Source organism: Euleptes europaea, chromosome 3 (genome assembly GCF_029931775.1).
Source record: "Euleptes europaea isolate rEulEur1 chromosome 3, rEulEur1.hap1, whole genome shotgun sequence".
NCBI classification, from domain to species: domain Eukaryota; kingdom Metazoa; phylum Chordata; class Lepidosauria; order Squamata; family Sphaerodactylidae; genus Euleptes; species Euleptes europaea.
In genome coordinates, this window is record NC_079314.1 from 121,055,672 (window position 1) to 121,083,445 (window position 27,774).

A 27,774-nucleotide genomic window follows, 5' to 3' on the forward strand; every position below is an offset into this window, starting at 1 on the left:
CTAGCGTTGCCAGGTCCCCCCTTTCCATTGGCGGGAGGTTTTGGAGGGTGGGGCTGGGGCAATTGCGCACATGCAGCTGCGTCACTTCCAGGTTTACCCAGGGCCAGGCTTCTAGGACAAGGCAAGAACAGGTAAAAGTCCCCTGTGCAAGCACTGGGTCATTCCTGACCCATGGGGTGACGTCACATCCCGACGTTTACTAGGCAGACTTTGTTTACAGGGTGGTTTGCCAGTGCCTTCCCCAGTCGTCTTCCTTTTACCCCCAGCAAGCTGGGTGCTCATTTTACCGACCTCGGAAGGATGGGAGGCTGAGTCAGCCTTGAGCCGGCTACCTGAAACCAACTTCCACCGGGATCGAACTCAGGTCGTGAGCAGAGCTTGGACTGCAGACTGCAGCTGACCACTCAGTCTGCAACAGCAGCGATTTTATGCAGTTCCCATTCCAGTAAGGTTAAGCAGCTGAGGGGGTTACCGCACTTGTATTCCTGGCGATGTATTAAGAGTTTGAAAATGTTATAAAAAATACTGTTCGCACTTTCTATGTATTAAGAGTTTGAAAATGTTATAAAAAATACTGTTTGTACTTTGTTTGGCCCCTTTAGCTGGGAGGATGTCTTCCAACCATTTATAAGCTGTGGTATCCAAAAACCCTTTTAAAGCAATGTTTTTTTAATAACATTTTCAAACTCTTAATACATCGCTGGGAATTCAAAGTGCGGTAACCCCCTGAGTCTCCTGGTGGACGGGGCCTGAGTTCAAATCATAAGAACATAAGAAAGACCCAGGCCCACCAAGTCCAGCAGTCTGTTCACACCGTGGCCAACCAGGTGCCTCCAGGAAGCCCACAAACAAGACGACTGCAGCAGCATCCTGTCTAGGTTTCACAGCACTTGATATAATAGGCCTGCTCCTCTGATCCTGCAGAGAATAGGGATGCATCATGACTAGTAGCCATTTTGACTAGTAGCCATGGATAGCCCTCTCTTCCATGAACATGTCCACTCCCCTCTTAAAGCCCTCCAAGTTGGCAGCCATCACATCAATTTACTAGAAAAACAATATGTATTAAATGAGTGTTAGGGAGAAATGGAGGACTTACAAAATAATTAATTTTTAATGGAAACAATCAAATGCTTTTTTTATATTAATCCATTTATTATTAGTGAGATTTACTATTTCTCTTCCTTTTTTTAAATTCTTATTTCCTTTTTTCTTTTCTCTTTCCTTTATATGATATTATTAACTATTAATCTTTTTTTTTTCCTTTGAAAAATATAAATGTCAAAGAGATCAATAAATATTAGCAATAGTATCAGCATTAGAATTTTCTGCAGAGGAGATTACTAACTTATCACAAGATGAAGGGAGGTGTAGGGGAAGTCAATAATTTTTGATTATATATAAATATTTTTAACAATGTTACCTATTTGTTTTTACTTTTTACTGTTTATGTTATTGTTAAACTATGTGATTAATAATTTTGGAAAAATAATAAAAAAACTATTTAAAAAAACAAACAAAAAAACCCCAAGTTGGCAGCCATCACTATGGTTGCCAGGTCCCTCTTTACCACTGGTGGGAGATTTTGGGGGTGGAGCCTGAGGAGGGCGGGGCTTGGGGAGGGACTTCGATGCCATAGAGTCCAATGGCCAAAGCGGCCATTTTTCTCCAGGGGAACTGATCTCTAGTGGCAGGAGATCAGTTGTAATAGCGGGAAATCTCCAGGTTGTCGAAAAATAACAGCACTACGACCACTTAGAAAGTATTTACAGCGAGCCACTTATAAACAGGCAGAGTTTGCAACACTATATATACATTTAATTCAGTTATGAAACTAAAGCCTGCCTTGGTTGCTACTACCTGGAGCCTTGGGTGTTACTGCATGGAGGTTGGCAACCCTAGCCAGCGCCACATCCTGAGGCAGGGAGTTCCACAGTTTAACAATGTGTCATGTGAAGGAACAATTCATAACATTCCCCTTAAATTTAAGCACTGTTTCCTCCTTAGGAATACGCCCCGGATGGGAGGCGGTTGAGGCCTACACTCACCCCATTCCCCCCACCCCCATTCTCGACTTCGCCTCAGAGGACCAGGACTACAACTCCCGGCGTGCCGATCGCGGCGAGAGGAGGCGGTCCCCGGCGCCGCGACGCGCCTCGCGTCACCCCCGCCCCGCTCCAATGAGGCGCGGGCTGGGCGGTGAGGTCACTGTGGGTGACGTCAGGGGTCCAGAGGAGAAGCTCTCGGAGGCGGCGAGCGGAGCAGGAGCGGCAATTCGGGAGCGGGCGGGCGCAGGAAGCGGAGGGGGGCCTGGAGGCTGAGGGGGAAGCAGCGAGGGGGGGGGCGAGAAGCCCGCGGGGCAGGAAGAGCCGGCTCGTGAAGGGAGGGGCCGCAGCAGCAGAGGGGGGGGGAGGCCTCCGCGCAGGCGCAGAGCGGGGCTCGGACCCCCCCTCCTTCCACCTCTCGGAGCGGACCCCCCCTCCCTCACCCCCCCCCACCAGCGCAAAAGGGGGTCCTGACAGGACAAGGGAGGCAGCTCGAGACTCCGCCCGGGGGGGCACCATGTCCTCCCCCAGCCCGGGCAAGAGGCGGATGGACACCGACGTGGTCAAGCTGTATCCTTACCTGGAATGGGGGAGGGGGGGTTGTTTTTTTGTGGGGGGGGGCTCAGGCAGAGAAAGGAACCTTCCTCCTCCCCCCCCCATTGGAAATCTGTATGTGGGGAGGGGGTCACAGCTGGAGAGACAACCCCCCCTTTACAATATCCAGCTTCTTATGGAATGAAGATTTGGGGGGGGGGAAGAGAGAAAGAAAATATCTTTCCCCCCCCTGCAATTGGTGTAAACAGGACTTCAGGAGGAGTGTTCCTCTTCTCCCCCTTCCCAGGGGTAGAGGAGGAAGTCGAAAATTGGGGGAAAGACACCCTTGGATTATTGGGGGAAGGGTGTTAATTTTAATTAATTAATACCCTTCTTCTTAATTGTAGTGAAAATAGTATTTCTTCCCCCCCCCCTTTCCGGCTGCAGGTGAAAGAAAGGCATTAAGTGGCTGGGACGGAGAAAAGAAGCCCCCCCCCCAATTTAATGGGGAGAGGAGAAGCTGTCCCCCTATTTGTTAACAGCAAAAAAGATTCATGCCCCCCCCATAATTACTAAAAGGCAGGAGGGAGAGATGGCCCCCAATAATAATGAAGCTGGGGGGGGGAGCCCACTCCTGAAGAATAGAAACTGACCCAGTTAATGAAGGGGAAATTAATTCCAACCCCCCCCCCCCTGAAGTGGAGTGAAAACATCTCTCCAGCCCCAGGTGAAGAAAAACAATCAGGCTGTTAAGAAATCCTGGAAAGGAGGGGGGAGAAGTCCCGCTAGAGACAAGCCGAAGGAGATCCACTGATCTAGAGATGAAAATGGGGGACGGGGACACCCCACATTTGGACAAAGCAACCCCCCCCCAATACACACACAGCATGCCATCAAAACGAAGGCCTTGTTTTCAGGCCTGCAAGTTAGGAGCAGAGCCCCCCTCTCCAAATCAGGAGATAAAGCCCCTTCACAACAAGGATTAGGGTTAGAGCTATTTGGGAACTTCTTCCCAGCCAGGTAGCTTCTTGTTGTTTTTTGGGGTGTTGGGGGGGATTATGTAGAATTTGGGCCTCTTGGGCTTTGTGCAAACATGAAAATCGGCTTCCTCCCCCTCCCCCAATCATGAACCTTTTGAAAAGGGCCCTTTTATTTTTCTCCCCTGCATCACAATCCTGTTTTGTATTTTTTTAAGTGTGGGGAGGCCTCGCTGAAAGGGGCGGCTAAGTTTGAGCAAATAATGGGACCCCACCTATATGGCCACCTTTCCTGGGCAACAGCTGCCTTCCCTTGTCAGTTTCTCCCCAAGGAAATGGGGTGTGTGGGAGGGTCATCAGCCTGCCTGCCTGCCCCCAATGCCTGACTCTCTTGGGGTGCTGAGCCCCCCCCTTGCTTCTTATAAACAGAGGAACCCTGGCAAGGTTTCTCTTACACTAAGGAAAATTTATTGGGGGGGGGGTCTTCCCTTTAGCCTCTCTCTTATGAGTGAATGATTCCCCCCCCCTTTTCAGGTATTGTGACAGTCTTTGCATAATAATCCCCCCTGTCAATCATGTTATATCTCTCTCCAGCAACCCCCCCTTTTTGCACAGGAATGAACATTGTGGGGTGGAGAGCAATAGGGCAGACTTAGTTGGGGGGTTGTTGACAGTTACAGTCTTGTGATCAGCTTCTGGTGGTGTGTTACTATTGACTCGGTTTTAGGTCTAGTCTGCTATTTGGGAAGATTGTGGGACTGACCTTTTTGGAGGGGTGTTAACTGAGGAGGGGGATACCCGGAGAGCAATGTAAATGAAGTGGGGTGGTGTTGTGGGGGGGAAGTATTGAAAACAACACAAATCTGTCGCCCCTTTTTCCTCTCTTTTCTTGTCACTGGTTTTGTTTATGTAACACTACAGTTCTGTCTGGATTCTTTTTTTTTTTACTCCTTGATGAAGAATCTGGGTTTTTGTTTTGTTTGTTTCCAAGCGGGCTTTGCTCTTGCCCCTTAATAGGGTTGTATCTTTTGTGTGTCTCTGTGTGTGTAGATGTATACGGAGGGTAGGACGCCTCCGAATTATTGCAGTGAATTGACTAGTAGGATTGTTTTTATTAATAGTTCTGTTTATCAGGTGGTGGGGAGGCTGGGTGGGCTGACGTTGGTGCAGGCCTCAGAAATACACTTGGAGATGTTTATTGACTGCGTTAACCTCCCCCAGGAGAATTTAATCGAGAAGGAATTAACTATGTAGTGGGTGGGGGGGAGAAGGTTACAAATAGCATTTAGTTTCCAGCGATAAACACACTTGTTTAGATTAGACCTGCTGGTGGAATTAGGACAGGCCCCGGTGAGTTGCTGACCCCCTGATAACCGTCTGTGTGTATATTTAAACAAAAAACTGTGTTTAATAATCTATCTGCAGCTTGTCTTCCCTGGAATCAAATCTATTTTTACCCCCAGCTTGAGTCTCCTGTCCCCGTCCTGCTCCCTCAAATGCAAAACTTCGTTTGATGGTTCATTTTCTCTCAGCTTGGAAAGAGGGTTAAGAACTCCAGCTGTTCTGCTGGAGGGGGGAGGAAAGCCCCCCCACCCAAGATTCTCATTATGTATAAATTTTAGAAAGGCTGCTGGATTATGGAGAGGCGAGGCCCACCGTGACCTAACCTATCCTTTCCTCTCTTCGCCCTCCCCCACTTTCTGCTCGCTGGGTAGTCTGGCACGTTGAAAGATCATGGCATTTTTGGAGACAAAGAGCAGGGTTGTGCTTGTGTGTGTGTGTTTAAATGACTTTCATTTGGCTTATTGGTGGTTGCTGTTTAATTTGACAGTGGAGAGCAAAATATGTTGGCATTGCTCTCCCGACTGGTTATCTGCTGATCCTTTCCGTTCTATAATCTTGACAAAAGAAACTTGCAGCTTCTTCCTCTTCCTAATGCCCTCTAACCTGAGCTCTTATTATAATTCTGGGCAGTTTTTAAGCGAGGTAGTCCTGCCTGTCCTGGGTGCAGAAGCTATGACCATATAGGTCTTTCTTCCTTTTTGTTTGTGGCCTGCTTTTATCTCCCGTACAGTCAGTGCTCCGGGTATGTAGGCCTTGGTGGCAGCTGCACAACCTCAGGTCTCCCTGGCTTTGCTTGAGATCCCCGTTGATTTCAGTGGGGCTTGCTCTTGCGTAGGGCCTCCGTTTCCAGACTGAGAGATGTCCAGATCAGCAGGAGCAAGCTTGGAGAGGCCACGGCCCCTTTTGGTGGTTTAACAGCAACAAAAACACCTTTATTGGCATATGACTTTTGGTGGTTGCTGAATGGCAGAGCCGGTCTCTTTCCCTGTGCTTTCGGAGCGTGGCCTCTCCTTCCCCCTTTGAATGGCTCCTGCTCTGTAATTGTGATTTATGGCCGGCAAACCTGTCCCTACCTAACTTTGTGATGTGGGGCAGCTGGGGAGGGAAAGGGGCGGCCCCACACAGGGTTTCGCGGCTCTGCCTTCGTACTGCTCTGACAGGTTTGGTGGGGAGGTGGTTGTCGCTGTTCCCCTCCCCCCTTCCTTTTCCTATTTTTAATCTCTCGGCATGGCACGTCTGTGCCTTATGTACACACATCCGAGGGCCGAGAGAGAGGGAGAGGCCCGGTCGGCGAGGCTCTTGTGTTACATGAGTGGGGCTGTTCACGTGTACGGGTTGTTCAAAAGAGGAAAAAACCTCCTCTTCGTAAAGGCACGGCGGCGATCTGAAACTCTGAGTCATTCAGCTTCTTATTTTGGGCGCTTCTCTAGACGTTGTGCAAACCTTTGAAAGAACCTTAGAAGCTTCGCTTGGAGTGTTTTTTAATTTCTTTCAGCCTTGTTGGAGAATCGTGGCCCCGACCTTAATTTATCCCCACCAGTGCTCATGGGCTTCCTCTGTTGCCTTGCAGAGTTACTAACCAAGTTTTCTTCTTTAAAAAAAAAATCAACTCTGCACCTTTTGCAGCCTAACTCTTGAACTCTGGCACCAATTATTTGGAAACTTTAAAGTTCCCAAGTGTTCTCCTCCCCCCCTTCAGAGGTTTCAGGGAAATTGGAGCAGGTCCTGGAGTTGGGGGGGAGGTTCCCCTCCCTTTGCACAGCACTCGGATTCCCTTCTCGCTCCGGAAGGACCCTGGGACGGCTTGTTTTGGAAAAGCCTTTGCAGGCGAAAGGCCTCCGGGCTGAGTCTCCTCGCCAGCCGATTGGCTGTTCTGTTACTACCCGGAAACCGAGGTTTGGGCGGAGCTGCCCAAACAGCTGATGGAGTGTGTGACAAGAGTGTGTTTATATACAGGGGGCTTGGGGGGGGGAGGCCCGCCTGGCAGGGCTGGGAGAGTCAGGCCTGGGCAATCCGTGCGGGGTCAAGGGTTTGCTCGGCCCCGGGAAAGAAGGGGAAAGGTCCTGACAGCGAGAATGTTGTTGATTCTCTGTTGTGTCGATGGGAAGCGTTTTGCCAGTTCGCCGAGCAGGGAAGAGGCTGATTCCCCCCCCCCCAAAAGTCGACAGTAGTTTGGCATGGAAACTTTTAGTCTTAAGTTTGGGTTGAAACAAGGCTGTGACTGGAGAGGACAAGTAGTGTGCAGGAGTTGTTGACTGTCTGAACCAGCACTGGTGGTGGAACATGCCCTCGAGTTTCAGCAGACTTATGGCGACCCCATAGGGCAGGGGTGTTGAACATAAGGCTGGCGGGCCAGATTCAGCCCCTTGAGAGCTCTTATCCAGCCCGCGAACCAACTGAGGTGGCCGCACCCCACCACCACTCTCAATCTGGGCTGGGAGGCATGCCTTGGCCCCAACCAAGTGACTTTTATGTCATATCCGGCCCTCTTGACAAATGAGTTTGACACCTCTACCGTAGGGTTTTCAAGGCAAGAGAGGAACAGAGCTGGTTTGCGGTTGCCTGCCTCTGCGTAGCAACCCTGGACTTTCTTGGTGGTCTTCCATCCAAGTACCGACCACGGCCGACCCTCCTTAGCTTCTGAGATCTGACGAGACCGGGCTAGCCTGGCTATATCAATCCACCCTAACCTGGGCCATCCAGCACTAGTAAGATCGCAGGGAGAGGCCCTCTTGGCTGTGCCGTTGACCACAGAAGTTCGGCTGGTGGGTACATGAGAGAGGGCCTTTTCAGTGGAAGCCCCAGGATTATGGGACAACCACCCCAGGGAGATGTGCCTGCCCCCCTCACTCTCAATCTCTAAGAGGCAGCTGAAGACAGTTTTATTGTTCAATTCTTCTGCCTACCACCAGTTTTAAATTATTGGTTTTAACTAGTCCTTTCCATTATCCCTTAGAAGCTCCTTGATCCACTGATCTTGAACAGCATAGTTTTAAATCTAACGTTTGGGGGATATAAGGACTGAGGTAAATTTTGCCACTGCCAGTGTAGCCTTGGGATCCCTACCACTTAATAAAAAAGGCATTGTATCAGACACAGAGGGATTGGATTTATGTATTAAAAGAAGAGAGAGATATTGTGCTCTAAGGTCCTCATAGAAACAGCATTCCAAGAGCACAGAGAGCCAGGGTGGTGTAGTGGTTAAGAACGGTGGTTTGGAGTGATGGATTCTGATCTGGAGAACCGGGTTTGATTCCCCACTCCTCCACATGAGCGGCGGAGGCTAATCTGGTGAGCCGGGTTGGTTTCCCCACTCCTTCACATGAAGCCAGCTGGATGACCTTGGGCTAGTCACACTCAGCTTCGCCTACCTCACAGGGTGTCTGTTATGGGGAGGGGAAGGGAAGGTGATTGTAAGCTGGGTTGATTCTCCCTTAAGTGGTAGAGAAAGTCGGCATATAAAAACCAACTCTTCTTCTTCTAATGAGTCAATGGAGCCAGAAGAGCACGGACAAGTCCTTTCCGAGTATGGTAAATTCAAAATTCTGCCTTGCATAACCATTGAAGGTTTCGCGTTTAGCTAGAAAGAAGACTGTAGAGAGGTCTTTTTAACTAGTGGTTTTTATGTATTTTGTTGTGCTTTGTTGTTATTTACGTTGTAAGCCGCCTTGAGCTCTTTGTAAGGTAGAAAGACAGCTGATATGTGTTTTAAATAAATAAATCTCTGCCGATGCCTTGTGTTGTCATTTTGAATAAGTTAAGTAGCCTTCATTCCCCCCCCTCCCCATATAAAAGATTAGTGGTTAGTCTTTATTTAAAATATACCTTTTTATTAAGACTTATCTGGTGTGACATGCGATAGTAGGTGGCAAATCCAGTCCCAGCAAAACTTCTTAGATTCTCTTCTGTGGCTTTCCTCTCCCCATGCTTTGCAGCCCGTATCGTGACCAAAGTAAAATGTCTGCTGTCGACTTTAAAAGTAGGTAAAGAGTGGTGTGACTCTCCCTTGGCAGTTGCCTGTGTTGAGCTCGTGTGGTTGAATAGGCCTGGGGAAGGAAGGTGTATTCCATCCTCGCTTCTGCCACAGACTTGCTAGATAGCCTTGGGCAAGGCCTGACCTGTCAGCTGTTTATTTATCTATTTATTTAAAACAGTTGTTAGGCACCTTTCTACCTTGCAGAACTCAAGGAGGCATAAAAAAGGGTAAAGGTGCAAGCACCGCGGGTCATTCTTGACCCACGGGGTGATGTCACATCCCGACGTTTACTAGGCAGACTTGGTTTATGGGGTGGTTTGCATTGCCTTCCCTAGTCATCCACACTTTACCCCCAGCAAGCTGGATACTCATTTTACCGACCTCGGAAGGATGGAAGGCTGAGTCAACCTTGAGCTGGCTACCTGACACCAACTTCCATCGGGATTGAACTCCGGTCGTGAGCAGAGCTTTTGACTGCAGTACTGCAGCTTAACACTCTGCGCCACGGGGCTCTTCAAGGAGGCTTAACCATGTAAAAACAACGATGATCAAAGCACACAAAAGACCAAATAAGCTACCCTTTCCCAGGTCAGATTGGCCAGGGATCCTGGAGGGGTTTTTTTTTGGGGGGGCGGCATCTTCTGAGCATGGAATAGGGGTCTCTGGGGGTGTGGGTGGGAGGTAGTTGTAAATTTCCTGCATTGTGCAGGGGGTTGGATTAGATGACCCCGGTAGTCCCTTCCAGCTCTGATTCCCCATTTGTAACATGGGAATAATAGCAATAATAACCTATTGCATTTTAGAACATAGCCCACATATGCACTGCAGATGAGAACAGCAATATAAGCTAAAGCGCAGATTATGATTGTGTGGACCCCTCTCAACGTTTATTTTCAAGTCAAGCTGAGTTCAGTGGGATCTCCTTCTCAGAAAGTAGGCATAGGATTTCAAGCCTTGGTATGGATGGTTTGTTGGTTTGGGGTATAGCAGTTTCCTGTATACAGTGAGGCCTAATTTTGCCCATGGTGACCAGCCCTACGGCATGGTTCAGATGCGGCAGCAAACCATGGCTTGGAGGAACCTTGAGACAACTTCAGGCTTGCTTAAACCCCGAACACTCGTCCTCCTCACTCACCAGGTAAATTAGTTAATTCATTTTTCCTAGGTTGGATGCAACAGCAAGCTGTGATTATTTGTGCTAGCTCTGCAAATCATGATTGAACCACTGTTTGGAATTCTATCACATTTTAAAATGCCATATCTGAACTTGGCCCATACCACAGGTTGAGGCTGATTGGACTGAATACTCTTCAACTTCCATTCAATCCCCCCTTGCATAGAAAGCTGGCTTCTCAGGGAGAAGGATCCCATCCCAACTATCTTCCAGACTTGGTAGTTTTCTGTTTTTTTGTGTGTGTGTTAGGTGCTGTCAAGTTGCTTCTGACTGATGGTGACCCTGAGAGGGGGCCCCTCAGCCTTCCAAGTGCTGATGACCTGCACAACAATCCTTGAAGGAAGGGCCTTAGCTCAGTGGTGGAGCATCTGCTTGGCGTGCAGAAGGTCCCAGGTTCAATCCTCAGCGTCTCCAGTTAAAGGAACCAGGCAAGTAGGTGATGTGGAAGACCCCTGCCTGAGACCCTGGAGAGCTGCTGCCGGTCTGAGTAGACAATACTGGCTTTGATGGACCAAGGGTCTGATTCAGTATCAGGCAGCTTCATGTGTTCATGTGTTCTATGAATTAATGACTTCCAAAACATATTGTTGACAGCCTTGCTCATGTCTTGCAAACTGAGGCCCGGATCTTCCTTGATTGAATTAATCTGTCTCATGTTGGGTCTTCCTTTTTTCCTGCCGCCTTCAACTTTTCCTAGCATTATTGTCTTCATTTGAAGGAATACTTACTGATGTGAGTCTGTACCTGCAGGAGACAGATTTATCACTAAGAGGGGTAGGCCAGCCTCTCCTAGACTGGTGCAAAATAGTTGCACTTATTCTTCTTTTCAGTTTTCATCATAACGTTCCTAGCAATCTCAAAGTAAAGAGAAATCCCATAAAAGTATGTCTGATTAAATTAATAACAAATGAGAGCCAGCATAGTGTAGTGGTTTAAATGTCAGACTAGGTTCTGGGAAACTTGGGTTCGAATCCCTACTCTGCCATAGAAGCTTGCTGCGTGACCTGGGGTCAGTCACACATACTCAGCCTAACCTACCTCACAGGGTTGTTGTGAGGATAAAATGGAGGAGAGGAGTTCCCATTGGGGAAATGGGTGGACTATAAATAAAGCAAATAAAATACTAAAATATATGAAAATTAGAAGAAGAGTTGTTTTTTATATGCCAATTTTCTCTACCTTTTTAAGGAGAATCAAACCGGCTTACAATTGCCTTCCCTTCCTCTCCCTACAACAGACATCCTGGGAGGTAGGTGAGGCTGAGAGAACTCTAAGAATGCTGTGACTAGCCCAAGGTCACCCAGCTGGCTTCATGTGCAGGAGTGGAGAAATCAACCCGTTTCAGCAGACTAGAGTCCGCCGCTTATGTGGAGGAGTGGGGAATCAAACCCGGTTCAGCAGACTAGAGTCCGATACTCATATGGAGGAGTGGAGAATCAAACCCGGCTCAACAGATTAGCATCCACCCTTTGTGTGGAGGAGTGGGGAATCAAACCCGGTTCTCCAGATTAGAGTCCGCCGCTCCTAACCACTATACCACGCTGGCTACACCATACCTACTGTTTAATGCCTACTTAAACCCCTCCCCGGCTTGAATTAGTTGATCACACAGCTCCCAGCAGTGCCTTTGGACGGGAACATTTTCCACCCTGGAAGGGATGTAATCAAAAACCCTTCTCTGAAAATTTTGACTTCAGGGGCGCATTGCTTAGGTTTGAAGGCATCGATGTACGAAAGCGTTCAAATGAGCTAACAAGCTGGAGGGTGGGGAAGATTTAACCTGCAATGAAATTTACATTGGTTGCTATAGGATAGTCGCCTCTGGATGCCTACCCAGTTGAAATGCTGAGTTAGAAACCTTGTGGAACACTCTCCTGTTCTGTATGTTTGGTCTTCCTTTGTGATCAGCAAAGCTGAGGCAGGAGTCATCTCTCTTCCTGAAACATCCTCTGGAAGCCTGGTCATGGTTGAAATGTTTAGAATTAATGTGTTTTCTCCTTTCACAATGGGAGGGGGAGGGTTTGTGGCTCAGCAGTAGAGCATCTGCTTGGCATACAGAAGGTCCCAGGTTCAACCTCCGGCATCTCCAGTTAAAAGGACCAGGTAGCAGGTGATGTGAAAGACTTCTGCCTGAGACCCTGGAGAGCCACTGCCGGTCTGAGCAGACAACAATGACTTGGACGGACCAAAGGTCCGATTCAGTAGAAGTCAGCTTCATGTGAGAGTTTCTTTCAGGGGAAGGGCTGTGGCTCAGTTGTAGAACATCTGCCATGCATGCAGAAGGTCCCAGGTTCAATCCCAACATCTCTAGTTACCAGGACCAGGTGGTAGGTGATGTGAAAGACTTCTCCAGCTGAGACCCTGAAGAGCCGCTGCCAGTCTGAGTAAACCGTACTGAATTTGATGGACCAAGGGTCTGATTCAGTATAAGGCAGCTTCCTGTGTTCATATCAGTTGTGGCAACGCAAAATGGCTACTCTTAATTTTCAGTTTGTGAGATTCATACATTGCACTTCAATCTTTTTTTTAATTTTTGCAAAAGAAAAACCATGACTATCCTTAGTAGCAGAGCATCACAAAAATTTGAAATGCCTGTTAATTAATATTTATTTTTATTTTATTCCATTTATACCCCGCCCTTTCCCATCCAAGTTGGGCTCAGGGCAGCTTCCAACTGAGTCACTATGTTAATACAATATATGTTAAAACATAAAATTAAAAATGTATACAAATCAGATGGCAATCTAATTCCACACCTATTATAATATTAAATATTTCCTGATGATGAGGTGGGTCCATAACGGACGTAGGCAGAGGGCCAAAATAGTCTCTTCAAATGTCAGAATGTAAGTACCGCACTCTGAGGATTTTTTTTAAAAAAAAGAATGAGAGCTGGAATGTATCTCGTCAGGCTATTAGCCCAATTAAAACAGTTTTAATTGATTGTATGATTGATTAACATGCAGATACGCTGCCAGGCCAAAGTGGGGTATGCTGTATTTTTTTAATATAACTAATTTCTCTTGGTCAGATGCAGGGAAATCCTGGGTAACTTGGCAAACCTTTGTTGTCCGAGTAGCGAGAACTGTCGGTTCACACCAGTACTGTGAGCACCAAACACCATTTCACAGAGGGGCAGCTCTGATTAAAAATTCATATTTTTAATCTGCGATTAATGAGTTGCCTCTGCATGCTGATTAATTGCTCATGTGGTGTCAGCTGCGCATCAGCGAGAGCATACCCAGCGCTCACCTTGTCACCTCATGAAATAAACTTCCATGATTGTGCAGCATTCCCTGCCCAGGTGGGACGGGCTCTTGGCTTTGATTTAGAAATCACTGTCTTGTTCCTGGCTTTTGTCGATTTGATTGTGTAGCCCATTGAAGCGTCGTCCCGCAACGCGGACTTGAAAGAGCGCTGCATTTACTTATAATATCATTAAAATGGTTATTCGGGGCCAGAGCGGAACAACGTGAATTGGCTTAGAAGAGCTTGCAGGCTTTTCTGGGTCTGCCTTTGTAATAAATGCTGGATTGTGTGTGTGTGTACGTTGTGGGTTCAACTTGATTAGGGGAGGGGCTGTGACTCAGTGGTAGAGCATCTGCTTGGCATGCAGAAGGTCCCAGGTTCAATTCCCAGCATCTCCAGTTAAAGGGACTAGGCAAGCAGGTGATGTGAGAGACCTCTGCCTGAGGCCCTGGAGAGCCGCTGCCGGTCTGAGTAGACAATACTGACTTCGATGGACCAAGGGACTGATTCAGTAGAAGGCAGCTTCATGTGTACTTCATGTGATCACCTAGTAGAACTGAAAGCTGGAATCGAACTGGTACAGCTAATTCATTATTCAGATTTCCAAAAAAGTAAACTAATGAAATCCATTAGTAAAAAAATCAGGATTAGCCACTTGGGTGCTCTTGGAAGCAGTTGCATACCTTAAGTCCAACTGGGTTAGCTAATTTTATCATCAATAAATAAATAATGGTCTGGGTCAAAATGATTGGGGGAGAGGCCGTGGCTCAATTGTAGATCATCTGCTTGGCATGCAGAAGGTCCCAGATTCAGTCCCCGACATCTCCAGTTAAAGGGACTAGGCATGTAAAAAGGTAAAGGTCCCCTGCGCAAGCACCGGGTCATTCCTGACCCATGGGGTTATGTCACATCCTGACGTTTCCTAAGCAGACTTTGTTTACGTGGTGGTTTGCCAGTGCCTTCCCCAGTCATCTTCCCTTTACCCCCAGCAAGCAGGGTACTCATTTTACCGACCTCAGAAGGATGGAAGGCTGAGTCAACCTTGAGCCAGCTACCTGAAACCAACTTCTGTTGGGATTGAACTCAGGTCGTGAGCAGAGCTTGGACTGCAGTACTGCAGCTTACCTCTCTACGCCATGGGGCTCCTCAAGTAAGTGATGTGAAAGACCCTTGCCTGAGACCCTGGAGAGCCGCTGCCAGTCTGAGTAGACAATACTGACTTCGATGGACCGAGGGTCTGATTCAGTATAAGGCAGCTTCATGTGTTCATGTGATGCGGTTATTGGCAACCAGATATTTTCTTTTGTGAAGAAGGCCAGCTGTGTTGGTCTGCGATAGAACAACTGGACTCGAGTCCAGTAGCACCTCAGAGACGAACAAGATTTTTAGGGTATGAGCTTTCAAGAGTCAAGTCTCCCTTCATCAGATACCTTCATTAGGCGAAGGAAGCTCTGACTCTTGAAAGCGTATACCTCCGAAACCGTGTTGGCCTGTAAGGCTCTGCTGGACCAGCTGATACTTTTCTTTATTTTAGTGCACTGAAAGCAAGATGGGTGATGTAATATTTCCAGTTTTTGGTTATGTTTCCACGGTGGCCCCCGGTCACTGATTCATTCCATTCAGCGTTGGGTCTGCTGGCTGTGGTTGGTCGATGCCTAGGGAAGTTGACTTACAGGAAGTGGTGGCAACATCCGTCAGCTGTCATCTGGTGGGCAGGGAGCTACTAGGTGCCTGGAAATGGAAGTTGTTCTGTCTGTCGGGACTTGTTGCACCAGCAGACCTGTTTTCCTTTGTGTTTCCTTCCCCTGTGCCTTCGGGAGCCCCGTGGTGAGACAGTGTGCTCTCTGCTGCCGATCTTTTCCTCTTGCTGCGTAGAGAGGTGCTTGGGTACATTCTCAGTTCCCACAGAGAGTGGGGTGAGAAACGGCCCGACACAACAGGCCTTGCCCGAGCTCTGTGTGAATGGGAAGCTTGCAGAATGTCTCCCAGAATCCCTTGCGGTGCATTAAGGGGGCCAGTGTGTCATAGAGTGGAGGAGTAGGATCCAGGGCAACCTGGGTTTGAATTGGGGAGGGGACGTGGCTCAGTGGTAGAGCATCTGCTTGGCATGCAGAAGGTCCCAGGTTCAATCCCCGGCATCTCCAGTTAAAGGGTCTAGGCGAGTAAGTGATGTGAAAGACCTCTGCCTGAGACCCTGGAGGGCCACTGCTGGTCTGAGTAGACAAAACTGACTTGGATGGACCAAGGGTCTGATTCAGTATAAGGCAGCTTCATGTGTTCATGTGTTCCCACTTCTACCGTGGTAGCTTGCTTGGTGAGCTTGGGCCCATCACAATCTCTTAGCCTGGCCTACTTCACAGGGCGGTTGTTTTGAGAAAATGGAGGAGGGGAAAACGATGTTTTAAGCTGCTCTGAATTCCAGCTAGGGAGAAAAGTGGGAGAGAAAATGCTTCATCTTCCTCCCCTCCTGGGCGGGCAGGCTGATTTCTGGAAAGGTTTCCTTGAATGTCAGGGCTACAAAAACAGCTGTTATAAAGTGCTTCTGGAAACTCTTTATGTTAGCAGATGTGATTTCCTGTGGTACGCGGTGCCAGAGGTTGACTCTATGCTGTGTGACTTAGGGTCAGCGTTTACCAAAGGTTCAAGGTAATGGGCGAAGAGAACTGGGCAGCCCCAGGCAGGGAGTCTTGAGTATCCAAGTGCCTTGTTTTGGATGGGCAGGATGGAGGGTGGAGCTCCTGAGAACTGGCAGCAACATTTCAATCCATGGCTTTTTTCGAGAGCAGGGATTAAAGCGGTGGGAAGAGCTCCGCAGTGTGTCCTGGTATTCTGCATACGGCTTCAAAAAGCCGCGCAAGACCAAACCGGAATTAAATAGCTCCGAGTGGAGTCAATTGTACTTTAACTAAAGCTTATTGATTAAACAGTCCCCGTGGACTGCTGCCTGCTGTGGGTTTTTTTTTTAAATGCATTTTAACAAAAACTAAAGGCAGGGAGGGGGCTGTGGCTCAGTAAAGCATCTGCCTGGCATGCAGAAGGTCCCAGGTTCAATCCCCGGCATCTCCAGTTAAAGGGACTAGGCAAATAGGTGATGGGAAAGACCTCTGCCTGAGACCCTGGAGAGCCGCTGCCAGTCTGAGTAGACAACACTGACTTTGATGGACTCAGGGTCTAATTCAGTATGAGGCAGCTTCATGTGTGAGGGTGTGTTGTGAGTTCCTACTCACCCTGCTGTCCTGCTTGTAACTTTCACACCAATTACGTTTTTTTTGTGTGCAAGGCAAATAGCTGCACTCTATAAATCTGTAAAGCTCTCGAAGGCAGCTGCGCGAATGATGTAGTATAATCGATCTGCCTATCATCCCTCCCCAAGAAATTGAGGTGATGGGAGACCATGGGAATGGCTGTTCGTTAACCACACACCACCTTGTATGTGTGCAAAAAAGGTTGGTCCTAAAATCGGTTTCTCTTATGGTTCAGGATCTGTTCAGGGTAACTGATCTGTCTTTCTCAGAGGGGTTTCTCTCCGTCTTCCTGGGCTCTTTGGTTTGCATTTCTCTGCCCTGTGAAACTTTAGAGGTATTGTCCTGTAATTCCCAAGGACTGCTTTCGAAAGCACACGGGCTCTCTGTCGTTGCTAATGTAGCTGCATCCAGAGCAAAGGAAATTGGGGAGGGAGGAGAGAGGAAAACATAGCCGAGCCGACTTAAAAAAAGAGTCTTTTGAAAGGCCTATTCATGAAAGCCGAAGCATTGGAGGTTTTCTGTGTCCCTGCCCTGTTGCTATTATGGTGGTTTTTCCCATGGCTCGCATAATGACGTTGGAGTGGTTCGGCAAAAAAAGCTCTCCCTCGTAGACGGTGGATATGTCAAACGGCTTTGCCAGTCCCAGCCCTGATACCAGTTAATAAATTAGGAACTCTGCTCGGTGGTCACAGCACGTGACCTTCGGTCAACAACGTGGTGAGGACTCAGCCCCACTAGAGGCTGGACAAAATAGTCTTGGGGGGGAGAAGATTCCCATCGTTGTGGGTGCCCCAGTACGACGGGGCTGCGTCTGCCAAGCCTGGTGAGCGGGACCATTGTTCCCGCCGGTGGTAATTGGGGGCCTCGAGTTGATCATTAATCTGAAAGCCCCATTGGCAGAACCGGCTTCTTTTCAAGTGCTCTATGCACTTGGCTGTTATTAATCAGTGGGAGTGGACTGCTGGCAGGATCCTGCCCCTACCAAATCTGAATGTGGTGTTCCCTTTTAGGAGCATGCTATACTTCCGAGTTATAATACAAAATAAGTAGCACTGCTATGTAAAGAAGAAGAGTTGGTTTTTATATGCCGACTTTCTCTGCCACTTAAGGGAGACTCAGACCGGCTTATAATCACCTTCCCTTCCCCTCCCCACAACAGACACCTTGTGAGGTGGGTGGGGCTGAGAGAACTGTGACTAGCCCAAGGTCACCCAGCTGGCTTTGTGTGTAGGAGTGGGGAAACAAATCCAGTTTACTAGATTAGCCTCCACCACTACTGGAGGAGTGAGGAATCAAATGCGGTTCTCCAGATCAGAATCCACCGCTCCAAACCACCGCTCTTAACCACTACACTACTCTGGCCCCTGTTGCATCAATAATGCAACAAATGAAATCATCATAGATGGCCAAACTTAAATTTCAAGCTGTTATATATTAACATGCAAGTGTCTAGTGATGCTTATATATACATGCAAGCATCCTCTGATCCTGTAGCTACGGATAGCCCCTATTCTCCATGAAAGTGTCCACTCCTCTCTTCATGTCATTGGACGCTTGCATGTTAATCTAGAACATCTTGAAATTTAAGTTTGGCCATCTATGTTGATTTCATTTGTTGCAATAAGCTTTCGAGTTGCCCAAGCCTCTCTTTGTTCATTAAGCAGAAGGGAGAGGTGACCGCTTGCGGAGAAATTTGGGCATGGAGCCCAAAGATGACAGGCTCATGGGGGTAAAAAAGCCCATGTGAGAGCTGGCAGTCTTTGTTCAGTCTACATCTCTTGTGTTGATAAGGGGAGTATGTTTTAGTCTGGCTTGTGTATTGCGAAACTCTCTGACACAAAGTGCCAACAGCGGTGGGAGCTCGTCAGTTGGAAAGGATGCCTATTGTGTACTGTGTTCCTCGAGTAACATCCTGAGATTGTATGTGCGGGGAGGGTAGCGTCTTGATCTCCCTGGCTCTGGTTACATAAGAACATAAGAAAAGCCATGCCGGATTAGACCAAGGCCCATCAGTCCAGCAGACTGTTCACACAGCAGCCAACCAGGTGCCTCTAGGAAGCCCACAAACAAGACGACTGCAGCAGCAGCATCCTGCCTGTTTTCCGCAGCACCTAATACAATAGGCATGCTCTTCAGCTGTTTTTGTAATAGTTGTTTTATTTATGCCGTAAGCCACTTTCTGTTCCACCAGGTAGAAAGGTTGGTAATCAGTGTTTCAAATAAATAAAGAGTAAAAAAAGGCCAGTCCTAGCAAAAGGGTGAAGGGTTAAAAAAAGACTCTTAGCCAACAAGGGCAGCCCTGCGTTGTTCATGAACAATGTCATTCTGTAGTGATCTTGAAGCAACTGTGTCACTCATCTAGAGGGACGCAGTGTTCTCTCTCCTTGTCCTGCGTGGGAGAAGGGGCAAACGGCTCTCCCATAGTGGTGCACAGCCTGGATTCTGAACCTAGAACTCTTAACAGTAAAATGCAAGTTGAAACTTTATTTTTCTTCCAGTTTTGCTCTAAAATTGATACTCTGTGAACAAGGGTGGGCTCTAAAGGCAGCTTCAGTGGCAGAAGCACACTGCAGAGATAAGAATTTGTGTCACGAATGTCCCAACCAGCCTCGAGCACTGGGGCAGAGAGGTCTCCGCATTCATTTCTTTAAAAGCCGTGTCTCCTGAATGCACGATTTCCAAGTTGCAATCTCAAAGGTTTCTGGCCCTCCAACGAGTCTGCTGCCATTGTCTCATGAACACATGAAGCTGCCTAATACTGAATCAGACCTTGGTCCACTGAAGTCGGTGTTGTCTGCTCAGACTGGCAGCGGCTCTCCAGGGTCTCAGGCAAAGGCTTTTCATATCACCCGCCACCAGATCCTTTTAAACTGCCGATGCCGGTGATTGAACATGGGACCTCCTGCATGCCAAACAGGTGCTCTGCCACTGAGGTATTCTCTATCACCTATGAACTGGTCCTTTCAACTGGTCCTCTCTCATAATACCAGAACGCGGGGCCATCTGCTGAAGCTGGAGGGTGAGAGATTCAAAACAGATAAAAGGAAGTATTTCTTCACACAATGCATAGTTAAATGGTGGAACTCCCTGCCCCAGGATGTGGTGATGGCTGCCAACTTGGAGGGCTTTAAGAAGGGAGTAGATATGGCTCAGTGGTAGAGCATCTGCATGGCATGCAGAAGGTCCCAGGTTCAATCCCCAGCATCTCCAGATAAAGGGACTAGGTAGGTAGGTGATGTGAAGGACCCCCGCCTGAGACCCTGGAGAGCTGCTGCTGGTCTGAGTAGACAATACTGATTTTGATGGTCCAAGGGTCTGATTCAGTAGAAGGCAGCTTCATGTGTTCATGTGAGGCTGACAAGCACTGTAAGCTGAGGGCTTCTCCATTTACTGTCCGCCCCGGAAGCTGTTGAGAGAAGATTAAATTTTTGGCTGTTGTATCTAGAGACCTCTGATGGACAGATGGACAGTAGGTCTAATTCATTACAGGCCCACATCTCAGAGGTTCTAGTCCAGGTCTGCTCTCCGCAGGGCTGCTTGAAGCCCTCGAGCGGATTGCCTTTCCTGGCCAAACTTTTCCATTTACACAATTCTACAAAGCGATAGAAATTGACCGGGGTGGGAGTGGGGGCTGCTGCTCTGGGCTGGTGGTGGTGCAGTAGTTGCTAGGTAACTGCATTCTTTACACCTGTTAATATTTGTGCTTCCCTGAAAACTGTGTTTTTTTGACAGACCCATGGCCGTGCTGGGTGATTAAAGGGGACCCTAATTAACAAAAGGTGGCTGCATTGGTAACTGCTCTCCCAGGCGCAGTGTGGCTTTCCCTACCAACTGAACAAAATTTTTTCCCTTTCTGGGGTCTCCTGGGCAGGGAGAGCACCTTGGTACTGAGAAAAACCCGGTTTCTGTTTTTCTCTCTGGAGCTCCATCCACTTAATTGGCAAGGGAGATGGAAAGCCGCTGCCGACAGACACCGGCTGAAGTCCTGCGTGTGAGTCTGTAGAATCATAGAATAGAATCATAGAGTTGGAAGGGACCACCAGGGTCATCTAGTCCAAACCCCTGCAATATACCAGAAAATTCACAATTACCTCCTCCCCACACCCCAGTGACCCCTACTCCCTGTGCAGAAGATGGCCAAGGTGCCTTCCCTCTCATCATCTGCCTAAGGTTATAGAATCAGCATTGCTGGCAGATGGCCATCTGACCTCTGCTTAAAAACCTCCAGGGAAGGAGTGCTCACCATCTCCCGAGGAAGCCTGTTCCACTGAGGAACCACTCTGACTGTTAGAAAATTCTTCCTAATGTCTAGATGGAAACTCTTTTGCTGGTAATTATTTTGCTAGGCCATTGTATATCTTTTTGTTATGCTTCCAATGCCCCCATACTTCTTTGTTTTCCAGTGGAGACTCTGTATACATTGCGGGCACCGTGTACTTATAGGGGTGTTTTTCCTCTTCTCCATTTTATTGTCTGGGTCAAGTCATGTGCCCTGCCAGCGCCCTGCTGGGGCTTGGTTTTATTTACATAATTAATACCCCTCCTTTCTCCCCAGTGGGCCCCCCAAAGCAGCTTGCACTGTTCACCTCTTCTCCATTTTATCCTCGCAGCAATGCTGCCAGGTGGGTCAGGTGGAGTGTGTGCAACTGGCCCAAGGTAACCCAGCATGCTTCTGTAGCAGAGTGGGGATTCGAACCTGGGGCCCCCAGATCCTCGTCTGAAACACCAACCACTGCACCATACTGGCTGTCTGATTTGAAGATGCCTAGAGCGGGGGGTGTGTGTCTTCCTTTCGCTCCGCCTTCCAAGGAACCTCTTCTACAGCCTGACAGATCTTGCTGTCCATCTTATGGAGATAGATCATGATGGGTAGCTGCATTAGCCTGTCTGTAGCAGTACTAGAGCATTCATAGCGCCAAAATACAATCTAAGCAATATTCCTGAAGAGTTTAAAGACCATGTAAAGAACAGATTTGCATTACTTAGTTCAAATGAATGTAAACCTGAAGAACTATGGGTGGAAACTAGAGGTATTATCAAGGAAGAACGTGCAAAGAATATTCCTGTAGCCAAAAGAAATGAAAAGCCTCGATGGATGACTGAGGAAACTTAAAATTGCTAAGGATAGACGAGAAGCAAAAGTAAAAGATGACAGAAACAGAATCAAAAGTCTAAATGCAGCATTCCAGCGACTTGCACGTAGAGACAAAGAGAACTATTATAATAACCAGTGTAGAGAAATAGAAGAGAACAAAAACGGAACAAGGGATCTGTTCCACAAGATCCAAGAAATCCAAGGGAAATTTAAAGCACAGATAGGCATGCTGAACGATCAACGTGGAAACACATTAACTGAACAGGACAAAATAAAGAAAAGGTGGGAACGATACACTGAAGAGCTATACAGAAGAGATGAAAGGATGACAGATTCCTTCCAAGAAGAATCTTTTGAAGAAGAACCTACAGTATTAGAAAGTGATGTGAAAGCTGCACTGAGAGCAATTGGGAGAAACAAAGCACCAGGAGCAGATGGGATATCAATAGAGCTATTCCAAGCCACAGAAACGGAGTCCATTAAAATCTTGACAAGAATATGCCAACAAATATGGAAAACAAAACAATGGCCCACAGACTGCAAACGATCAGTGTACATCCCAATTCCCAAGAAAGGAGATGTCAAAGATTGCCGTAACTATCGAACCATCGCATTAATTTCTCATGCAAGTAAAGTAATGCTCAAAATCCTACAACAAAGACTATTACCATATATGGAACGAGAAATGCCTGATGTTCAAGCTGGATTCGGAAGAGGAAGAGGCACTAGAGATCATATTTCAAACTTACGTTGGTTAGTGGAGCATACAAGAGAATTTCAGAAGAAAATCAGCTTGTGTTTCATAGATTACAGCAAAGCTTTTGTCTGTGTGGATCATGAAAAGCTGTGCCTGGTTTTGAAGGAAATGGGTGTGCCACAACATGTGATCGTTTTGATGCACAACCTGTATTCTGGACAAGAAGCCACAGTTAGGACAGAATATGGAGAAACAGTTTGGTTTCCAATTGGCAAAGGTATTAGACAAGGATGTATTTTCTCTCCCTACCTCTTCTATCTGTATGCAGAACATATCATTAGGAAAGATGGATTCGATTTAGAGGAAGGTGGAGTTAAAATTGTGGGGAGGAACTTTAACAATTTGAGATATGCCGATGATACTACATTACTGGCAGAAAATAGCGAGGACTTGAAACGACTATTGCTGAAAGTTAAAAGAGAAAGTGCCAAAGCAGGACAGCTGAACATCAAGAAGACAAAAGTAATGACTACAGGAGAATTACACAACTTTAAGGTTGACAATGAGGAAATTGAAATTGTTGAAGACTTTCTATTCCTTGGTTCCATTATCAACCAAAAGGGAGACTGCATCCCAGAAATCAGAAGGAGATTGAGACTGGGAAGGACAGCCATGAAGGAGCTAGAAAAGATTCTGAACTATAAGGATGTGTCACTGGCAACCAAGATCAGGTTAATCCATGCCATCGTATTCCCTATTACTATGTATGGGTGTGAGAGCTGGACAATGAAGAAAGCTGATAGGAAGAAAGTAGATTCCTTTGAAATGTGGTGTAGGAGGAGAGTGTTACGGATACCCTGGACCGCCAAAAAAACAAATCAATGGGTTTTAGATCAAATCAAGCCTGAACTGACCCTAGAAGCTAAAATGACTAAACTGAGGCTGTCGTACTTTGGACATATTATGAGAAGACAAGAGTCACTAGAAAAGACAATCATGCTAGGAAAAGTTGAAGGCAGCAGGAAAAGAGGAAGACCCAACAAGAGATGGATTGACTCAATAAAGGAAGCCACCGCCCTCAATTTGCAAGATCTGAGCAAGGCTGTTAAGGATAGGACACTTTGGAGGACATTGATTCATAGGGTTGCCATGAGTTGGAAACGACTTGACGGCACTTAACGTGCACACACACACACACACACACACAGAGAGAGAGAGAGAGAGAGAGCAGTACAAAAGAGCAAGAGTCCAGTAGCGCCTTAAAGACTAACAAAATTTCTGGCAGGATCAGTTTACACTACAATTCTGAAAAAATAAGACGTCAAAGACCGCAGCAGCTATCGGACCGTTGCGTTAATTTTTCACGTGACTAAAGGATGCTCAAAATCTTACCCACAAAGACTGTTATGGAACGTGAAATGTTCAAGCTGGATTCAGAAAAGGAAGAGGCACTAGAGATCATATTGCAAATTTACGTTGGTTACTGGCATACGAGAGAAGTTCAGAAGAAAATCAGCTTGTGTTTTCATAGATTACAGCAAAGCTTTTGACTGTGTGGCTCATGAAAAGCTACTACTGGTTTTTTAAAAGAAATGGGTGTGTCATAACATCTCATTGTTTTGATGCACATCCTGTACTCTGGACAAGAAGCTACTGTTAGGACACAACATGGAGAAACAAAATGGTTTCCCATTGGCAAAGGTGTCAGACAAGGATGTCTTTTATCTCCCTACCTCTTCAATCTGTATGCAGAACATACCATATGGAAAGTTGGGATTAGATTTAGATGAATGCGGAGTGAAAATTGGGGAGAATAACATTAACTATTTGAGATATGCCGATGATACCACATTATTGGCAGACGATAGCGAAGACTTGAAGTGACTCTTGATGAAGGATAAAGCAGAAAGTGCCAAAGCAGGACTACAGCTGAACAATAAGAAGACAAAAGTAATGACTACAGGGGAGTTACACAATTTCTGGTAGGGTGTGAAGTTTCCTGAGTTCACAGCTCACTTCTTCAGCTAGAATGTCTAGTTATTCTAGCTGTATCTGAAGAAGTGAGCTGTGACACACAAAAGCTCATACCCTACCATAAATTTTGTTAGTCTTTAAGGTGCTACTGGACTCTTGCGCTTTTCTACTGTCCATCTTATGGGAAGTGCTTCAGGTGGCAAATACTCTGACTCAGCCAGTTCTTCCTCTCTGATGCGTGGGATTTTTTTATCCTTGATTTAGGATCTTACTGTGTTAGCCCACCCCCAATGGTTCATCTTACAGCCAAGAAATAACTGCCTTTTTTATTCATGCTGAGCACCTTTGGAATGGAGTGGGTAATTATTAAAAACATACAGGTGAAGAAGGACATGGAAACATAGAGCTGGAAGGGACCTCAAGCGTCACATAGTCCAACCCTCTGCACAATGCAGGAAATTAGGGAAGTTGATGGTGAACATAAGAAAAGCCCTGCTGGATCAGACCAAGGCCCATCAGATCCAGCAATCTGTTTGCACAGTGGCCAACTAGGGGCCACTAGGAAGCCCACAAACAAGACGACTGCAGCAGCATTAGCCTGCCTGTATTCCACAGCACCTAATATATTAGGCATGCTCCTCTGATCCTGGAGCGAATAGGTATGCATCACAAGAACATAAGAAAGGTCCTGCTGGATCAGACTGAGGCCCATCAAGTCCAGCAGTCTATTCACACAGTGGCCAACCGGGTGCTTCTAGGAAGCCCACAAACAAGACGACTGCAGCAGCATTGTCCTGCCTGTGTGCCACAGTACCCAATATGATAGGCATGCTCCTCTGATTCTGAAGAGAATAGGTATACATCATGACTAGTAGCCATGAATACCCCACTCCTCCATGAACATGTCCACTCCCCTCTTAAAGCCTTCCAAGTTGGCAGCCATCACCACATCCTGGGGCAGGGAGTTCCACAATTTAACTGCATTGTGTGAAGAATGGTGGAGCAGCTGTAGTGTTGTGGTGGAGCAAGGAATCGGGACTCCCCAGCAATTTCACCTCTGCCATAATAAGCTCATGTAATGGCTTTAGGCAAGCAAGCCACTCATGCTTTGCCACACTTGCAGCATGGGTAGAATGCTGACCTACCTAACAGGGTTGTTGTAAGGATTACGTGATGCAGGCGAAGTCCTTTGGATGCTCAAAAGTGATATATAAACACATGCTTGTAGTTGTTCCTAGATATGCCCTTGCTTTTTTAACTTCCTGGTTAAAATCTGTTCGGGGACCCCTCAAAGCCGTATCTGCTCTTCAAAATTGTAATGGTTTTGCATGACTCCCTCTCACAGTTTCCCCCTGAACATATCCTGGGAATTGTTTAGTATGTGGCTGGGAATTATTTAGAAGTCCCCAGTGCCTACCCCTCCCTCACAGACCTGTGGTTCCCTGGGAAGAAGGGAGTGACTATTAAACCCATTTTAAGCCCTGTGGTCTAGCCACGTCTCCAGAAATCGCTTGCTTTGTCTCCTATAGCCACTGCCGGCACTCTTCAAAACGGCCCAAAGCATTCTGCGATCCATGGGTGTGACCGTACCTCGTTAGAAGTGGTGTTTTCACAAGCATTTGGAAACTGATGCTTTGTGAAAATATTTCTGTCTGAGGCCTTCTTAGGAAGACCGCTGTTCCTCTGTGCAAAGTCCCTTCTTTTTCTCACAGCACTGACTTTCTAGCCACATTTTCACATTTGCAGACCTTAGCTCTCCAGACCAGATTGACCAGGGATCCTGGAGGAATTTTTTTTTGTTTTTTTTGGCCAACTTCCGGGCTTGGAGTAGGAGGTCACTGGGGTGTGTGTGTGTGTGTGTGGGGGGAGGCAGTTGTGAATTTCCTGCATTGTGCAGGGGGTTGGACTAGATGACCCTGGTGGTCCCTTCCATAAACCTTTTCCAGTGCGACTCTTGAACTCTGGTGCCCAGAACATGCTTTGCTGAAGTCTTGGCGAGGTTGCCTGAGTCTCGGGATGGAAACTGTTATTCCCTTTCCTCCTTTAAAAAAAAATCAGCTGTCTTCTTGGCTGCTTGGGCGTGAGACAGCTGTGGGCTCATTATGCGCTTTCTCTTGCAGGGCTGTCTGTAACAGACGGACTCCTTTGAGGTTTCCCAGTAGGCGCTGGTCAGTTGTCAGGAACTGTAGGGGCTTTTCTGACTGTTGATATGCAAGGGAATTGGGAACTAGTTAGCGCACTGCCCTGAACAGCTCAAGTGCTCATACACCATGGTGGATCCCCCAGTGAGAACCCCAGAGCAGAGTTGGTGTAAAAGGCCAGTGTGATGAAGAAGAAGAAGAGTTGGATTTTAATATGCCGACTTTCTCTACCACTTAAGGAAAAGTCAAACCAGCTTACAACACCTTCCCTGCCCCTCCGCACACCCTTTGAGGTATGTGGGGCTGAGAGAGCTCTAAGAGAACTGTGACTAGCCCAAGTGGGGAATCGAATCTGGTTCTCCAGATTAGAGTCCGCCGCTTATGTGGAGGAGTGGGGAATCTATCTCGGTCCTCAAGATTACAGTCTGCCACTCATGTGGAAGAGTGGAGAATCCAACCTGGTTCTCCAGATTAGAGTCCACTGCTCCTAACCACTGCTCTTGACCACTGCACCAGACTGGGTGGGGGGAGAGAGAGAGGCCTTTGTTTGACAAGTGTGAAATACAGTTTGGAAAAATGAAGGCACTCACTGTTTTCTTCTCCCCCCCCCTCCCCGAATGGTGAAATTTTTGTTTTATTTACTTTACACCCCACCTTTCTCCCCAGCGCAGCTCATTCTCACCCGTTCTCCATTTTATCCTCACAAAAACCCTGGGAGGTAAGTTAGGCTGAGAGAGCGTGACTTGGCCCAAGGTCACCCAGCGAGTTTCCGTGGCAAAAGTGGAGATTCGAACCCGGGTCTTCCAGATCCTAGTCCAATTCTCTAGCCAGGATACCACGCTGGCTCTCTTGGCTTGAATAAGGATATTTCACATGTAAAGGTTGAGCCCTAAGGATCCTTACTAGGAAGTAAGCCCTATTGAAGTTGGTGGGACTTCTAAATGCACATTTTAGGGTTGGGCTGCTAGTCTAAAATATGTAACCCTTTGCAGAAATCTGTTTTTAAAAATGCGCTCCTTATATGTTGATTTTCCTGTATGAGTCTGGTTTATTGCCGAATAAGCCTTTTGAGAAACCTTGAAATGCTTGTTGTCAGTGTTTTTAATGGGACTTTTGCTAACGACTTGCCAAGGGTTATGGGAAAGAAGAGCCGTAGAAGTTCTTAATGACAAACTGGGCAGGAAACGGAGGAAATGTTCAGATGTTTTAAGAATGGGTTGATTCACTTTTAAAGCCACCTTTGAAGGTGGGTCCTTTGATCTTGCATTCTTCAGGCAGTATTTTGCGTGCACATGGGATTTTGTGTGTGTAAAGAGCTGTCAG

The 27,774-nt window shown here is 47.2% G+C and overlaps 1 protein-coding gene across 1 annotated transcript in view; it reads left to right on the plus strand.

Moving 5' to 3' along the window:
• UBE2H (ubiquitin conjugating enzyme E2 H) overlaps positions 1 to 27,774 on the plus strand; it is a 95,894-nt gene that overhangs the window by 40,430 nt on the left and 27,690 nt on the right. The window contains exon 2 of the mRNA XM_056847146.1: positions 2,550 to 2,615. Within this exon, the coding sequence (XP_056703124.1) occupies positions 2,563 to 2,615 (53 nt within the window). The 5' untranslated portion in view covers positions 2,550 to 2,562. The remainder of the gene's footprint in view (positions 1 to 2,549; positions 2,616 to 27,774) is intronic.